We start from the raw sequence: 13548 nt of genomic DNA on the forward strand, positions 1-13548 counted from the left end.
TCCTGATTTCTTTCTCAGTAACTTCATTGTTGATGCATAGGAAAGCTACTCATTTCATGCTGATTTTACATCCTGCTATTTTTTTTTGCTGAGTTTAATTACAGATTCTAGAAGTTTTATGATGGGTCATTTCAATTTCCTGGGCATAGACACATATCACCCGCAAACAAGGACAGTTTAGCATCATTATCCCCTGTTCTCTCTTTGTTTCTCTTGCTCAACTGTTCTGGATAAAATTTCACATACTATATTGAATATTAAATAATATTGCCAGGTTCCTGATTTTGAAAGACATGTTTTAGTTTCTCCATTAAGTATGATGTTGCTTGTGTTTAATGTGTAGCCTTTATTATGTTGGTGTTTCGTCTTTCTACACCTAGTGTATGGTTCTCCCAGGCGCCACCGGCTGGAAGTGAGTGCTTCTCTGCTGAAGTTCTTAGCATTATGAGTATCCTGAGTGAGTGCACAGTATCCTGAGTGAGTGCAGAATGGGGTCCATGCCAGAAGATCTCCAGTCAAGGCAGAGGTGTGGGAAAAGATTTTTCTCTGCAATAAGTGTTACTGCTCCTTTAGCTGGGCTACCAGTACCAGGCCAGGTGGCAGCAGGAAGCTCAGGACTCCGAAACTGAGCCAGGTAGTAACAAATCAATCTTAAATTTCTATCAATATATAATAATCCATATCAACACATAATATTTGACAAAAGTAGATTCATTAGTTCTGTGCCTGGGTGAGTAAATACTTGCTCACATCTCCCCATGTGTCCCACACACTATGATAACCCCCCTGGGATTGGTGTCACTTCTTGCATAGAGGGCAGAGCTGCCAATCATGTGTCTGTGCGCCCTTCTGTTTAATTTCTCAGCAGGCTTGTGACTGCCTCTCACCTCTATCCCCTACCCTGTCAGCTCACTACAGCTGGGTGTCTCCCAGGGAGCTTGAGTTGTAATGGTTCTGTATCTTCTGGTCCCCAGAGTGCATAGTTCCTGACAGAGGACCCTTCTCAAGATGGTTCCTGGTCATAGCACCCTAGGAGACAGGGAGGCCTAATGTGAACCTCTCCTGTAAAGATGTCTGTGAAGGAGGAGTCACCTTCAAGAAAAGTTCCCACACTGGATTTCAAGTATGGGCCTGCCTGTCTGTCATCATCAGGAAGACCTGTGCTCCTGGCTGACTTGTGGGTCTCTCTCTCTGTGTGTCTGTTGTCACTGGGAAGGCCTGTGCTCCTAGCTGACTTGTGTATCTATCTGTTGTCACTGGGAAGATAGATAGCCAGTGTTTCTGGCTGACTTGTGGGTCTGTCTGCTTGTCAACTGCTACTGGGAAAACTTGAAAACCTGGCTCCTGGATGACGTGTGTGTGTGTGTCTGTCGTCAGTCATTGAGAAGACCTGTGCTCCTGGCTGACTTGTGCTGGTGCATGTTGCTCTCCCCAAGGCCACTGGGTTCTAGGGTCCCCTGCTACTTAGTTCTTGACTCTGAACCTTTGAGTCACTTTTCAGCTTCCCATCCATTCTTCATTGCTGTCTTAGTGTTTCTGTTGCTGTGACGAAACACTGTGACCAAAGGCAAGCTGGGGAAGAAAGGGTTTATTTGACTTACATGTCCACTTCACTGATCATCCCTGAAGGAAGTCAGGACAGGAATTCAAACAGGGCTGGAACCTGGAACCTGGAGACGGGAATTGATGCTAACTTGCTTGCTCAGCCTGCTTCCTTATAGCCCAGGGTGGTATCATCACAGTTGGCTAGGCCCTCCTGCATCACTAATTAAGAAAATGCCCTACACGCTTGCCTGCACCGGATCTTACGGAGGCTTTTTTTTTCCATTGAGGTTCCCTCCTCAGCTGACTTTAGCTTATTGTCGAGTTGACATAAAAATATCCAGCACAACTGACCCCTTGTCAACCTGACACACAAACATCACTGTTAAGCCACAACCTTTCCTATTTTGCTCATCTCCAAGGTCACACATTAATATCAAAATAGTGTTAAACATTTTACAAATTTAAAAAGTCCCATAGCCATGGCTGAACAGATGGCTCAAGTGGTTAAAAGCACTGTCTGTTCCTCCAAAGGACCTGGGTTCAATTCCCAGCACCCATATGGCAGCTGAAAACTGTAACACCAATTTCAAGGGTAACACCTTCATATGAATATACATAAAATTAAATAAATAATTAAATAAAAAGAAATAATGAATTAATTAAAAAGTCTCATAGCCCTTAAAAATTCAAGCACGGGCTGGAGAGATGGCTCAGCGGTTAAAAACACTGCTCTTCCAGAGGTCCTGAGTTCAATTCCCAGCAACCACATGGTGGCTCATAACCATCTACACTGGGGTCTGATGTGCTCTCCTGGCATGCAGGTGTAAATGCAGATAGAGCACTCACATACATAAAAAATAAACAAATAAATAAATAAATAAATAAATAAATTCAAACACTTAAAAAAATTCAGTCTCTTTAAAATATCCAGTCTCTTTTCAAATCCAAAGTCCCTTTAAAATATAATGTTTCTCATCAAAAATAAGTTAATACATTTTTACTTAAAAAAGGAAGAACCAGGGCACAGTCATAATCAAAGAAAAGCAAAACTAAACTCCAACAGTATAAATGACTCAATGTCCAATATCTGGGATTCACTCATGGTCTTCTGGGCTTCTCTAAAAGCTTGGGTCAAGTCTCTGGCTCATCTCACTGAAGCATATACAGCTTATTACTGAGGCTCCAGCTCTACTGCTGTTTTTGGTGGTTATCCCATGGTACTTGGTTCTCCCAAACTTCTGTGGTTCCTTGCTACGAAGGAGCTCCATTTTCACTAGTAGTCTCTTCTAGACTCTCTTCACGGACTTGAGCCCTGCCACACAGTGCCAAGACTCATCTGCTCTCCATGACCCTTTCACGACTTCAAAATCAGTACCACAAGGGTGACTATTACACTGCCAGCATGAGGTACAACCTTGGCCACTTCTGGAACACAACTTCTGTGTACTGACTCTGAGGAAACACTTCTCAGAAGACTTCACCTCACTGATGCTAGTCTCTTCTTAATCATGATTCACTCTTCATTCCTAGCTGACCAACAACCATTTTCTCAGCAAAGTAAAGATTTATACTTTAGTAGTTCTGGTCTCTTGTTAATTACAGCTGATTCTTGAGCTCCAGCTGACCAAGCACCACAGATTCTTCACACACAGGGCGTGGTAGAGCCTTCAATTCCCTCTGAAACTGTATAACCCAGGCCTCCATCATCTGCACTGCCCTCATCTTTCTTATATTCCAAGCTCCTACAGAACAGCTCACTGATTCTCAGCCCAAAGTTTCAAAATCCTTCAACAATCATCTTCCAAAAACAACATGGTCTGCTCTGTCACTGCAATACCCCATTTCTGGTACCAATTTATCTTAGTTAGGGTTTTTATTGCTGTGATGAAACAAACATGAACAAAAGCAAGTAGGGAAGGAAAGTGGTATTTGGCTTATTATTTCACATCACTGTTCATCATTGAAGGAAGTCAGGACAAGAACTCAAACAGGGCAGGAACTTGGAGGTAGGAGCTGATGCAAAGACTGTGGAGGTTGTTGATTGCTGGTTTGCTCATTATGGCTTGCTCAGCCTGCTTTCTTATAGAACCTAGGACCACCAGCCCAGGGATGACACCACCCACACTGGGCTGGGCCCTCCCCCATCAATCAGTAATTAAGAAAATGTCCTAAAGTCTTGCCAGCAGCCTGATTTTATGGAAACTTTCTTCACTGAGGTTCTCTACTCTGGGATGACTTTAGCTTGTGTCAAGTTGACACAAAAATATCCAGCACAATTGCATTCTGGATTTCTTACTCTTTCTCTCTTTGAGCTAGTTTCTTCTTTGCTGTTCTGACTCATCTTATTTAGAATTATGGAAAAGGTACTTTGATTCTGCCACCCCATCCTGGAATTCTTTTTTATGGAGGTCTTGAACCTTATTTGTGCAAGAAAATGGACTTTCTTTATAAGGGTTTAAGTAGTTGATGTGGGGACATGCATGCACCTGTAACTCCAGGGTTGTGAGGATAGAAACAAGAGGATCACTGGGTCTGCTGATACCAGCTCAATAGTGAGAGACCCTGCCTCAAGTGAATAAAGTGGAGAGTGATAGAGCACACACATGGTACCCTCCTCTAGTCTCCAGGTATCTGTATGTGTGTGTGTGTGTGTGTATAGAGAGAGGCACATACCCCATAACCCTAACACATGCACAAACATTCCCTTGCCCACATAATTTAGATGATCTCTGTATAATGAAATACAATTTCACCATTGAAAGCCCAATTATATTACCAATTTTTTAAAAAAATCCCTTTCTGGTATACATTTTGCTAATCAGCAAGGTGCCCTTGTGCCAATAAAAGGTGAAGGTTGTTAACATAGTTATAGTAGCCACATCTCAATTAGAAAAAAATCACAGTTCCAGGGTGTTTTAAGAAAAACATCATTGTTAGAGCAGTGCAGCAGAACTCCACACAAAAGCAATCCTTGCTGGTTAGGCAGAAATGCGGTGCAAGGCAGAGAGAACGAGAAAACCAGCTTGTCCTCTGTAACTTATATATCATTTATGCTTGCTTACAGTCTTTCAATGTTTATGTTATTTTTACACCTCACAAAGTTTAGAAACACCACTGCAGAGAAATGCTAAATGTTTCCGGGGCTGGGGTGGACTTGCTTATTCTGGTTTAAAGCGTAAGCATAATGCTGCATATACACATGTCAAAGTAACATATGTGTTAGTATTTAAAAGTGATGCCACACATATACAACAGATGCAGCATGAAAGAGTTTTTTGATTGGAGATGGAGAGAGAAAGTGAGAGAGAGAGAGACATGGTGGAGGGAAGGGACACCCTGACAGAGAGAGGGGAGAAAGCAAGAGAACAAGAGTAAGAGAGAGAGAGAGGGAGAGGCAGATCAGCCACTGAGTACCTGGCACTGACACAGGATGTTGTCAGAACCCTAAGGGCAGGCCAGTTGATTGCCTACACAATATAACATTCCTCCTTTTTTGTTTAATTAAGAAAAAAATGAGGAGCTAAGGAGGGGTGGCAAGGGAGGAGGAGGACGCTGGACTGCTTCTCCTGTAAGGCAAGTTAAAGCACATAAATGTAGGTTCATTGGAAGCAGCTCTGGGTCGCCATGCAAGGTGTTAAAGGGGTGGGGTGGGGTGGAGAGAAAGTAAGAGCACCAAAATGTCCAGATTACAGGGTGGGAGGGGGGAGTTCCTGCCCTGGATTGTTCAGGGTAGAGGGTGGAGTTTGCTGGACATGCCCTGCAGCAGATAGGGCCTGAGGAATGCTGGGAGAGTCTGGAGCTGTTTTTCCTGGGCCTGAAGGACGCCATCCCAGCCTTTTGTTTATAATAAGTGGGTAACAGGAGAAGATTGTCTTCTGGCTACTTCCTGCTGACACTAGGGTGGTGTAGGGAGGTCAAAAGGCTGAAATGCTGGCCAGGCCCAGGAAGAGCAGGCTGTTTCGATGCTGTCCAGAATCTGAGGACATCTGCAGCTGGGAGGGAAAGAGGGAGAAGTGCAGGACCATCTTTTTTTTTTATTATTTTACATTTTCAGGTAAATTTTTTTATTAGTTTCTGTAAAAAATATGAGTCTCAACTAATTGATGTTTTTAGGGATGAGTTACCAATAAAGTTCATTATGGACCATAACACATTAACACCTTTATAGCCAAGGAGTGGGTAGAGGGAGACACAGTGTGACTTGTTCACACCCCCAAAATCTCAGGTTAAGACTAAAGGCCGGTAACTCTCTCCTGCCAAGAAATAGCCCCTGCTGCATAGTGTTGACATGTGAGCCCTCCACCAGTCTCCTAAAGGACCTGAAAATAGTATCTGCAAGGGAGCGCTGACTTATTTCCATAGCTCCTCCAGTGGCCTCTGTGCAGCATTGCGGATGCCGTCCTCAGAGAGGGCTTGGATTTCTTCGTGGACATCCTCAATGCTTTTGGAAGCATCAACCACCTTCCAGTTCAGGTCTTTATCACCCATGAACTGCTGGAAACAGCAGCACCTGCTCCTGGAAAGTCCCAGTCTCATAGCGCTCAAGACCAAACTCTCCCCATGCAGCAGCAGCCAGCAATTTTAACTGGAGGAACAGGATCAGGTCAGGTTTGGGAAGGCCTACATCTGGTTGTTTGCACCAGTCGAGAGAAAAATTCTCCTTGGCGCTAGTGAAGGCAACCCCAGAAAGGGCGTATCTGTCCAAAACAAGGGTCACACCCTGGTTCAACTTCGCCTTAATTAATGGCACTTGTTCCCAGAGGAGTTGTGGCGAGAGCACCCTCGCGCTCTTGCTTTCTGCTGCCTCTAATATTGCCAGAAACCTGACAGGTTTGCTGGAGCTGGGCATGCTGGCGGTCTCAATGGCGTCGCGTCGGGGGCGCTCATCCTGCTGGAGGGCGTGGACCCTACTGGCAAGACCACGCAGGGCCTCAGGCTGGTGTCTGCACTGTGCGCTTCGGCCTACAGAGCTGAGCTGCTGCGTTTTCCCGAAAGATCAACAGAAATCGGCAAACTTCTGAGTTCCTACTTAGAAAAGAAAACGGAACTAGAGACCACTCGGTGCACCTGCTTTTTCTGCAAACCACTGGGAACAAGTGCCATTAATTAAGGCGACGTTGAACCAGGGTTCAACTTGACACAGGACCATCTTGACACAGTCTGCGAGGTCAGACTGGAGCACCTGTGGTAGCTGCTTTAGCATTGTTGTGGATGTAGGAAACACCCGGGTCTGGCAGGCTACTGGGCAGAACACAAAGTAGGTGACAGAAAATTTCTTTTAGGTGTACATTACTTTTAAGTGTACATTTGAAACTTTTTGGGAGAGTGAACAAAGATGGAAGGCTTGGATGAAAGAAGAGAAGCTTGAACATAGGGAAACTCCATTTACCTGAGGGAACCTCCATTTATCCGATCACTGATACTAATTAAAAACTTTTTGTTTTGGATCTGTCATCTAATGAATACTGAGGCCAAATTAGATTGCAAAAGCATATAAACTCAAAGGCCCTTAAATCGGGCGCTAGGTGCATGAATCTGAAACTATCCAGGAGACACTCCAGAGGAGAGCCTGGGGGGTACAGTGGAAGATGTGATTCCCATGGGTGAAGAGAGAAAAGTAAATCAGTTCTGCCAGACTTTGGGGTGTCCCCACAAAGTACAGGAGAATCAGAGGTTCCGGGACACAAGCTGGCAAAGCAGGTCACCACGAGCAGTGCCAGGGGCCACAGGGAAGACTCCCGAAGGACACAGCCTCACCTAGTCCTAGTATTTTCTGATGTGAGAGGGAAGGAAAAGCTGAGAGACCATATAGGTAAAAAGAAAAAGACTTTTCATCCAAGGGAAGGCATCTGTGTGAGGGCCGGCGAGAAGGGCCAATTGTAACCTTGAAGGCTATGGTTGGAGGGTTCCTCCATTCCCCAATGAACTGGAGAGATACCACGTAGTCTCTTGGACAAAGTGGAGCGTTTATGCCAACCATGGAAGGGAACTCACCAATCCACCAGTGTTGGATATACGGGCGTAGCGATCGGGTAGCCACGAAAGAGGAGTCCCACAAGCAGGGACTGGGGGAGGAATCCCACCGTTTGAAACAGACAATAGGTGCAGTACTTATTTGGAGCCTAACTGACCTGGGAGGTGGACTCGGGGGATTTTCTGCAGCTTACTCACTTGGTCTTAACTTGTAGTATGATTACACATTACGGAGGGGAGGCTTATTTTCTCTGTCCAGAAGACTGGATGTGTAAAAGTCTAGCACAATGAGAAACAACTTTTAGGTTTATACTTAAAAACAAACTGAAGAAGATTTAAAATCTTGAGCTTGGAACTGTGATAGTAGATGGTGTAGTGTAATGTTTTGTGGTTTTTTTTTTTTTTTAATCAGAGTTAGATTACTAAATCAGAGCTCCAGTGATAAATGTCAAAGCTCTGGACAGTCACTACAACAGTAGCATAGCAACAGGAGGAAAAATGAAGCATTTTTATTTATTTAGGATATCTTAAATCATCTCAGACCTTCCAACCTTCATAACTCGCATCAATCAACTTTAAAACATCTTAGCCCCTCAAACATTTTATCAAAAGCTCAGACCTTACACAACTGTATATTTTTGAGAGGGTAGCAGAAGCCTTAGTTTCTATTAAACTGGTCTTCAAACCCATCAGAAACCTGAGAAGGATAAATTACCACAGGAAGTATAACCCAAGCAGCCTATGTCTTGATTAATATGACAGAGGCTTACCCATTATCCAGACGGCCTTCCCTTTAGGCTCCTGTGGTGACAGTGGCTCTTATCAGCACAAGTTCTAGGACCACACAGAGGCATCAGTCTTCAGGTGGTGGACTCAGCAAATCTGAGAGGCCTTCACATGGAAGAGGAATTTGGGAAAATGACTAACCTTGTTCTGTCGAGGCAAATCGGGGCAGTCAGCTCTCCAGGTGTCGTGTTTGTCTACAGTTCAGGCAGGGCCAGCAGGCCAGTTGGGACAGTCCTGCCCAGTATCGCAATGTCCAGGTGGAGTCATCTGTTGTGCCCAAATCTTCTTGGAGGCCTTGGGGTCACTGCTAAAAGCTGTGGTCTCTGTCACATTAAGTTTTTTGTACTAAGCATTTAAATGTACTATTTTGCAGATTTTCTGACAGGCTTCAGGATCACGATCTATTAAGTATAGCTCAGTCAAACAAACTTTGATTGTATAGTCAACCATCCTAGGCTTAACCTTGAAAACATAAAACAAGAGACTAGATAATATTTAATTCATTTGTTTTTTTTTTTAACAATTTATTTTTATTTTATGCACATTAGTGTTTTGTCTGCATGGATGTCTGTGTGAGGATGTTGGATCCTGGAATTACAGACAGTTGTGAGCTGCCATGTGGGTGCTAGGAATTGAACCCGGGTCCTCTGGAAGAGCAACCAGTGCTCTTAACCGCTGAGCCATCTCTCCAGCCCCCTGTTTTTTTGTTTTTGTTTTTGTTATTTTTTTTAGTATGACTGTAAATAAATTTTTGAACTAGTATCAGAGCAAAGATTTCAATCATAGATACAGTTCATAGACTGGCAATCCTGCTGATCCTGTCATATTGCATGGGTTATAAATTTTAGAACAAAAAATACAGTAGAACAGTATGAAATGGTTTTAAAATTATGCTTGAATTTACTGTACCAAATATTATTAGCCACAAAGCCTAGTGGTGCATCCAGATTACAGGCAGCTCATGGCAGGAAACACAGCATTCATTCATTAATTCAGGAACTGATAAAGATATAGGCAGTTAGACACACATTTTAAATTAGTATATTTTGAGTAGACTTTTATAACCTTGAAATTTTAGCATCATATAAAAATTATTTTGAAAAAAATTATTTTGAGCCAGAGTTGAATCATATATATAGCATGTTGTAAAAATATAATTTTGAATTTAAAAATCCACTTAAAGTGAGACTTGTTGCTCTTTTTAGTCTAAAAGGAGATAAAATAAGCGGAGTTAATCATAGTTAAAGATATTTAAATTTTTTGTTTCATACCATGTAGTCATCCCAACGTTTACAGGTTAATCTTAAGGGTTTGTTGTTGTTGTTTGTTTTTGAAAGTAGAAAAAGAAATGAGGGAGCACTGGCTTGCTTTTAGACCCCTGCAGACCTGCTACGGAAGCGGGGAGAGGAGGTAGAGCTTGTAGGTGGGGACAGGTGGGCGGCCAGGAGCCGGCGGCTCCGCGTGAAGAGTACAGTGGAGGGTCGGAGTTAATACACAGACCTTAAGGGCAGCTGCGGCAGGCGGCATGGTTTGTTGGCTTTGACCTGGCGGAGGTGATAAAACAGCATCTTGGTGTTTCTCCGAAACAAGAATGGTAAAGCTCCCGCGGGGGTTGGGGCGGGGGCGGGGGGGGGGGGGAGATTATCCAGCGCCTTCGCTGTGAAGTCAGCTCCAGCCTGTACTGGGAGCAGCGGCGCACCCATCTGAGCAGCCTCGGGAAGCGGGGAAGCGGGAAAGCGGGAAAGCGGGAAAGCGGGAAAGCGGGGAAGCGGGGAAGCGGGAAAGCGGGAAAGCGGGAAGCGGAAGCCAACGGATCTGCGGATCTGCGCAGCCACAGCAGCAGCAGGTGGGCAGGCAGGGGCAGGTGGTGAAAGGCAGCAGCAGATGAAAGAATCGTTGTTATATGCGGGCATGAAAACGAATGGGGTCCCAGAGTGAAGACTGTGGGATTGCCCACCGAGCCACCAGCACCAAATGTTAGTATTTAAAAATGGTGCCACGCATATACAACAGGTATAATATGAAAGAGTTTATTGGATGGAGGGAGAGAGAGAGAGAGAGAGAAGAAGAAGAAGAAGAAGAAGAGGAGGAGGAGGAGGAAGAGGAGGAGGAAGAGGAGGAGGAGGAGGAGGAGGTGGCAGAGAGAGGGAAAGAACAAGAGAGCGGGGTGGGGTGGGGCAGACCCGCCACTAAGTACCTGGTCCAGAGGATGTCATGGGAAGCTGGTACTGACACTGTCAAGACCTCAAAGGCAGGCCAGTTGATTGCCTGCACAATGTAACAATATGGAACCCTGTATTATGTTCAATTTTGTATCTTTATGCATTACTGGCTAAATAAATAAAAAATTATAATATTGGAAAAATATTCTCAGAAGAATACTTTTTAAAATTAAAAACAAGGTTTCCTCTTTACAGCAGTTCCTCTTCTCTAGGACATCTTGCACTCCTTTGTTTTTGTTTGTTTTCTTTGACATGGGTTCTCTACTGTAGCCCTGGTATCCTAAAACTTGTTATGTCAGCCAGGCTAGCCTTGAACTCACAGAGATCTGCCTACCTCTCTCCTGTTCCTCCAGCTCTCCTTTTAGAGAGATGCATTCCCTGGGAAGGAAGCATTTTCTTGCTCCCCACCTACTAGGAATCCTTGTTCTAGTTTCATTCTGTCTCTGGGATAAAATGCTCTGACCTAAAGTAACACAGGGAGGAAGGGTATATTTGGCTTACACATGCAGGTCACAGTCCAGCACTGAGTGAAGTCAGGGCAGGAACGTGGAGCAGAAACCACACTGTTACACACTGTCTTTCTCACTTGCTTGCAAGGTGTGCTCAGCTAGCTTTCATGCCCAACCCAGGACCTCCTGCCTAGGGACTGGTGCTGCCAAATATGGGAAGGGGCCTCCTACATCAATTAATAGTCAAGATAATCTTCCACAGAGATGAGCAAAGGCCAATCTGACCTAGACAATCCCTCAGCTGAGGCTCCCTTCAGTGACATTAGGCTGTGTCAAAGTGACAGCTTGAACTAACTAGGATGCTCTTAAAGCATCCAAAATAATTCCCAGCACCCATGTCAGGAGGCTCACAACCACCTGAAACTCCAGATCTGGGAGACTTCACCCCTTTTTCCAGACTCTGCTAGAACCTGCATATATGTCACACATACACACACACAATTAAAATTAAAAACAAAATCTTTAGAAAGGAAAGGTTCCTTAACCATTCCCTCTAAGTTCCAGCTCTATGGTTTGTGAACTGAAGGTGAAATTCCTACTTCACAGGCTTTTGTGAAGCAACTCCATACTACAAAATGCGGTGGGAATTCTTTCAAGCCGTGATGAGGATGGGGTGACTGTTACTTCCCTTTGGAGTCCTCAGGCTTGTTTTCGTGGCCACCTCTTAGGTGCAGCACATTTGTGCTTTCAAGTCTCTCAAGATAAAGAGCTATAAAACACGAGCATCTGAACAGGGCATAACATCCTGCTTCACCCTCCTTACCAGGCTGTGAGGCATACTGAGCTCCTTGCCCCTGCATGGCAAGTGGGTCCTACTGAGGTTATCACATGTAAAAAGACCTTATACATATTTATTTATACATATAAATAATATATATAAATTATATATAAATATATAAATGTATCTATATTCACCAGTTTGCATAAAACTTAGGTTAGCATATAGAGTGACGGCCTGGCGGCATTGGGAACTCACTGTGTGTGCCTCTCAAAGAAACTGATTTTCAGTAGAATTTGCCTTGATGGGACAGAAGTGCCCTTCATCTTAAGCATAGCACAAAGACTTCTTTGAGGAGTTTGCTCATGTGTTGAGCCGTGAATGAATTATCACAATGATGAATGCAAATGTCCCCAGCAAAGCATGTGCTCTGCTCTGCTGGGTCTGTTTGGAAACGAGTCCCACTGCACAGTGTTTACTGACAAATGCAGGTCTTGTGAGGTCCTGGCGATAAAACACAGACAGTGAGACAGCAAAACTACCACAGAATAGTGGAATTCTGAGCCCAAGGAGAGCTGGGAAGCTCGAGGCTTACCTTTCCACAGCCTCTGCATTGGAACGGAACTGTTTCGGGAAGAGACTGTTGTGTTTTGAGTGTGGTAAGGTAATGATCCCACCATTTGTGTGGCACTCTGGCCAGGTGTTCAAAGCACTGTCCATAACATTCTTCCTTTGATCCTCCAATGGAGGCTTGCGATTGCCCAAGAAAATCCTCCCATGCTTTTCAACTGGCTGCTTTTTGGTTTCATACACATGGCAACTTCGAGGGCTGTGAGTCTCAAGTGCAAAGAAAGCAATTCAGAGAGAGCTGCTTCTATAAAGGGTGTGTGTGTGTGGGAGCACGCATGTATGTGTGTGCACTGTAGGTGCATGCACAACTGTGAACATATGTGTATGAATGTGTGTTCATGCACATGTGTGACAAAGTATGTATGTTTCTGAGAAAAAGTGTGTATGTATGGATATGTATGCATGCTTGTGTGTTTATACTTGTGTACATGTGAATATACAAGCACATATTGTATGTGAGAAAGTGTATCTGTATACATATTTGAGCACATGTGCAAGTAAATGTGAGTATGTGAGAAAGTATGTGTGAGAAAATGTTTGTGTGAATGTGTGTGTTTCTCATTATAATCTCTGGTTTCTTTTGATAGTGAAAAATGATCTATCAGTTCACCTGACATCGTTTTCATTTGTTATTAATTGAGCACTTTTTAGAAAAATGTGGGGGAGCCAGGATGTAGTCTTTGAGCTGGGCGTGGTGGCACACATCAGGAAAACAAGTGCTTGAGACGGAAAGGCAGGAAGATCAGGAATGCAAAGCCAGCCTGAGTTACTGAGTGGTTCCAGGACAGCCGGAGCTACCTGAGACTCTCTCAAAACAAAAACAAAAGCAAACAAAACCTCAGGCAGCTGAAGAGATAGCTCAGTGGTTAAGAGCACTGGTTGCTCTTCCAGAGGATCCCTGTCTGACTTCCAGCACCTGTGGTGGCTCACAGTGGTGCTCTAGCTCCAGGGGGACTGTGCACTCTTCAGGCCTCTTCGAGCACTGCACACAGGTGATGTGTGTACATACAAGCAGCCTTATACGCATAAAAACAATACATCTTTTTAAAAAAGATACATCCTTCATCTCTGAGTTCAGAATAGAGTTGGAGAAGAAAAGAAATACTGAAACATGAAGGCATTCTAGAACAATCCCATTGGGCACCTGTGGCTCTCAGCTAGTTTA

The 13548-nt window shown here is 44.1% G+C and overlaps 1 protein-coding gene and 1 pseudogene across 1 annotated transcript; one reads left to right on the plus strand and one right to left on the minus strand.

Annotated features, from left to right (window-relative positions):
- Positions 1 to 5895: 5895 nt before the first annotated feature.
- On the minus strand, positions 5896 to 6394 carry LOC110551560 (thymidylate kinase-like; annotated as a pseudogene).
- Positions 6395 to 6683, plus strand: LOC110551562 (thymidylate kinase-like; the record flags this gene model as incomplete). The annotated part of the gene is given in 3 exon segments (XM_060366213.1): positions 6395 to 6593; positions 6596 to 6613; positions 6616 to 6683. Coding segments are annotated over 3 exon segments (285 nt in total), but the record flags the coding sequence as incomplete, so codon positions are not given.
- Between the last annotated feature and the right edge of the window lie 6865 nt (positions 6684 to 13548).

Source organism: Meriones unguiculatus, chromosome 14, assembly GCF_030254825.1.
Source record: "Meriones unguiculatus strain TT.TT164.6M chromosome 14, Bangor_MerUng_6.1, whole genome shotgun sequence".
Lineage (NCBI taxonomy): Eukaryota > Metazoa > Chordata > Mammalia > Rodentia > Muridae > Meriones > Meriones unguiculatus.